This window comes from Nicotiana tabacum, chromosome 6 (genome assembly GCF_000715075.1).
Source record: "Nicotiana tabacum cultivar K326 chromosome 6, ASM71507v2, whole genome shotgun sequence".
Lineage (NCBI taxonomy): Eukaryota > Viridiplantae > Streptophyta > Magnoliopsida > Solanales > Solanaceae > Nicotiana > Nicotiana tabacum.
Window position 1 is genome coordinate 129,188,935 of NC_134085.1, and position 4,455 is coordinate 129,193,389.

Sequence of the window (4,455 nt, forward strand, 5' to 3'; positions counted from 1 at the left end):
CACTTACAAAAGATACTGGTATACGTAAGGTGGAGAATCAAAATACACCATTAAGCTATCAAAAAAATTCAGTATTACTTTGTTTCCATAACTTTAGCTCAACTTGCTTAGTAAAAAGTTCTGTGACTGTGGTAGCCACTTTCGTATTCATTCAAATAACAAAATGGGAGGAAAAAGGTATAGCTAGTTCCGGGTAATTGGCCAATAGCGCAAGGGGTTAGTGACAATCATATCCCTCTAAATTCAATTTTATTGTTTTAATTTGATTGTCGAAAATATAAGCAGAAAAGTTTGATACAAGGGGATCCTCTATAAGAGATGAAGAGGCAAGTGAAACGTAAAACGTGATCCAAAACTTTTCCCAGTTCCATTTATTGCTCGGCACTATTATCAGTTTTCTCGCCTTATGAACATTAGCAGCGGAGGAAATAAATGATGCGTGTTATTTCAAATCGAACAGATACATTATATATTCAGTTTCAGATTTTAAGTAGCCTCTTGGTAAGGAAAAGAACTGAGTAAGGACCCAATGCAATTTATTGGCCTCTAGGAAAAACTAGAAAACACGGTGGAACACAACACCAATAGGTACAGGAAACCACATGTCCATTTGGCCCGCTTGTCCATGAGTTTCACAGGTCAGTACAAAACAACAGAACCCCAAACTAGCTGGAGTGAACCACCACAGATCGATATACTACAACTTAATATGTGTGATTACAAAACACAGAATAGGCAAAATACAACTTCCTAGAATAAGCTTATGTTTGAACACACCACAACAAAAAAGAAAATTAAGCGAAAATGCAAAGCACAAGAAGTCAAGGAATCATGGTTGTATAACTTCAATTTCGCAAACATCCTGATCATGTACCCCTTCCAACTACAGCACCTCCATGCACAGCAGAATTTGTTCCTAAATCCCAAAAACAAAAATCAACTCAATTAGCACTAAATTAAACATTTATTTTGTTGTTAATAGATGTCAAAATGGGGAAAACTGCAACAAACATCTGATACATTTTGCTTACCATTTGTGGACGTCTGTGTTTCACCACCTTTCCCAAGCCACGTAGTTACAGCATCTTTAAGCCTATCCACTACACCCTGTCCAAAGCCTTCGCCAACTTGAGTTTCCCCAGAAGCACCATCTTCTTCTTTCTTTGCGTCTTCAATAGGACCTAATCGCCTCTCCTCTTCCTCCGATTCCGTTACCTTCCCCATTGGCTTTGACTCCTCTGTTTTCTCCTTCTGTCTCGAAAGTGATCCTGAAATCACCTCAGACAGCGCCTTGTCCTCCTCTCCAGGCTTAAATTTCTCGGCCAAATACTCCTTCATTGAAACTCCTTTATCAGTAGCTTTAGTCTTGTCTTCATGTTCTGCATCAACTCCTCCCCTGCTTTCATGTCCTGTTACTCCAGTTGCTGTGCCCTCAACTTTTGCCATGACTCTGGTGCCAGCACCTGCTACTTTTTCATAAACAGGAGCAAGTTTTTCTGCCACTGTGCTCACAGCTTTTTGTGCTAATTCAGTTGCTGAGGTTGTTTTTGCTTTATCTTCATCACCTACACTTGCCTGTGACTTTCTTGTGTCCTCCTCTGTGCCACCATACCCAAGCTTGGAGGCAACAACATTCTTAGCAGCAACTGCCTTATCAGCAATTGCTGATGTGGCGGATGAAATTTTCTCTGTATAGCTACCTGGTTTTCCAGTTAGTGCGTCCTGAGGCGAATCTTCTGGCTTGCTAGGATTCATGCTTTTAGGAAGTGATTCAGTGTTTTTAGGAACTGAGGGGAAACCAGTAGGTTCTTCCTGTGGTGCAAATTGATCATGTGTTCCTGTATATAGGCTGTGTTCTGTTCCTTGATCAAATTTGTTGTCCCCTGCTCCTAGCTCTGGCATTATTTGTTCAGTCCCTTGCTTTGGTGTTGTTTCTGGAGGAGCATCATTCACACCCATTTTCTCGAATAATGGAACAAGTGGACTAACTCCTGCCTCTTCATTAGCTGTTACAAATGCATCATATAGCATTTTTTCAAGATCCAATCAAAACATATTCAATCTATTTTACTAGCAATTTAAGAGAAGTGACACTTACTGGCGCCTGTTGGATCAGTTACTTTACTCTGATAGTTGGTTGGATTCGGGCTCAACTCAGGACGGTCCTTAGGAGCGTGAGGATCCTCCTCTATGCCTGTTGGTACACCGATTTTTTGCCCCTGCAGTCCTTGATCTTCTAATTTCCCACGGGCAGTAACATAATCAATGTCCTTAGTCTCATGTATATCAGATTCAGCAGCAGCATGTGGCCTATGCATCTCTTCACGGAAGCGGGAAGAGTAAGGCTTCTCCAAACCTGTTGGTGCCCCAATATTTTCATGCTCCTGCAGTCCTTGATGCTCTTGTTTTCCATAGGCAGTAGCATGATCAATGCCCTTAGTCTCAGCAAAAGGTGATCTATCCCTCTCTTGGGAGAAGTGGGAGGCGTGGGGATTCTCCAGACCTGTTTGTGCTCCAATTTTATACACGTGTAATCCTTGATCTTCTACTTTCCCATGATCAGTGCCCTTAGTTTCATGAGTCTCAGCAAAGGGTGGTCTATGCCTTTGTTCAGGGAAGTGAGTCTCGCCCACGGATGGTGGCCTTGCAAATTCGTCTTGTCTCTGCAAAACTGGCCTATGTGTTTCTTCATGTTTCATCTTAGCATGATCGTAACGATCCTCCTTTGGGCTTGTTGGATTCTCTAAATTGACCATTGGCCCAACATTCTCTTTTCGAATATCTTTACTCCTAATAGCGTCTGACCAATGAATTGCAAGAAACTCAGTGTCATTAAGTCAGGAAGCAAATAATTTTATGTGCTAAAAAATTTTTTTTTTTTTTGGGAGGGGGGTGAAACGTACAGGGTCCACCATGAACTTCTGCACCTTCCTCCATTTCTTCATCGTCAGTTCCATCTTCTTCTTCTTCCTCGTGTTCACCTTGCAGTGGATGATGCTCGTGCTCGTGCTCATGGTCGTGATCGTGTCCAAGACCATGCTTTAGAGTATCCTTGATCTTTTTTGCCTTTGCCTTAACCTTCTTTAGTACTGATTTCTTATGATGATGATGTTCACCTTCATCATGAACTTGACCTTGGCCTTCCCCTTCAATCACAAAAACACTTTCAAGTCAGACAATTCAAAAAACACGGCATATATAATACTACTACATCTCATTGTTCATTAAGAATTTCTCACCTTTGTGCAATCCAGTATCCTGGGGATGGTGCAGTTGCGCCTCCATAATCAAAGCTTAAAAAAACAGTAATTCCTGATCTCTAATTATATACGATGCTCCTTTGTTTTCTTTGGGATTTCTGACACCAATGTGTAAATATAATGTACAAATAGTTATAGTCATCAGAAGAAAGAAAGCAGATAGCTGTATGGAGAGAAGACAAAAAAGATGAGAATGGTTTATAGAGGGAAAAATTGAACCAATTGGCCACCTTTGCATGGCAGTGGCATTCTCTGAGAGACACACGTTGTTACTGGACATAGCACGTCTCTGCTATAGGACGCGTGGTACGGCCTTTATGGGAAACTACTGTGGACGTGGCCTTCTCTTTACCGACGTGATTGGCCGTTAGAATATGAACTGCAATTATATGAATGTCGGCACTTCTTATCTTCCAACATCTTTTTATTTCCTTTTCTTTCAAGATCTTATAGCCGTAAAATTGTTAAACCGATCCATTACTCGTGTTCAAGCAGTTTCAATCCTTATATAATTGAACTGCCTTAAATCACTGGATTCTTTCTGAACCGTTTTAAATGATACTAGACAGTAGAGTAGTTGTTTTCTTTCAAATTAAGTTTTAGACTTAGACATAATTTTATCCATGGTCATTGAACTTTTGTGTTTGTTATCCAAAGTTTTTTTTTTTTTTTATTTAAAAATTATTTAACTTTGTGTTCATTACACAAAAATTATTTTTTTTCTTTTATTACACAAAATTACTTTACTTTGCTCTAATTATCATAAAAGTCACATTTTTACTTGGAAAATCTATTATACCCTTGATATTATATAAACCTTCATATTTATGTAATACCTTCTATATTATATACTATATAATATATTTTTAACTATGTATTTTATTTATAAATAAAATAACTTAATATTATTTTATTTATTATTTTTATAATATATTCGTATATTTAATTTTTTCTTAACGTTAATTTTTAAAATATATTAGTAGCGTTATTAAATTTTTCAGTAACTTTAATATATATTAGTGGAGGAATAAAGCAACAAGTACATTATCGACCAACTTTGGTCGGTATGCCCTTCCGACTTTCAAAATACCGACCACACGTTAATGGTCGCGTTTTGAACGGTTATTGGCCATTACCGACCAACTTTGATCGATTTTTTTGGACGATTTTTTCCGAATTTCTAGTAATATAATTT

The 4,455-nt window shown here is 38.4% G+C and overlaps 1 protein-coding gene across 1 annotated transcript; it reads right to left on the bottom strand.

The window, feature by feature from the left end:
• Positions 1-671: 671 nt before the first annotated feature.
• Positions 672-3,391, bottom strand: LOC107814505 (low-temperature-induced 65 kDa protein-like). The gene is given in 5 exon segments (NM_001325924.1): positions 672-916; positions 1,032-2,006; positions 2,099-2,800; positions 2,904-3,146; positions 3,240-3,391. Coding segments are annotated over 5 exon segments (2,016 nt in total). The 5' UTR covers positions 3,286-3,391; the 3' UTR covers positions 672-866.
• Between the last annotated feature and the right edge of the window lie 1,064 nt (positions 3,392-4,455).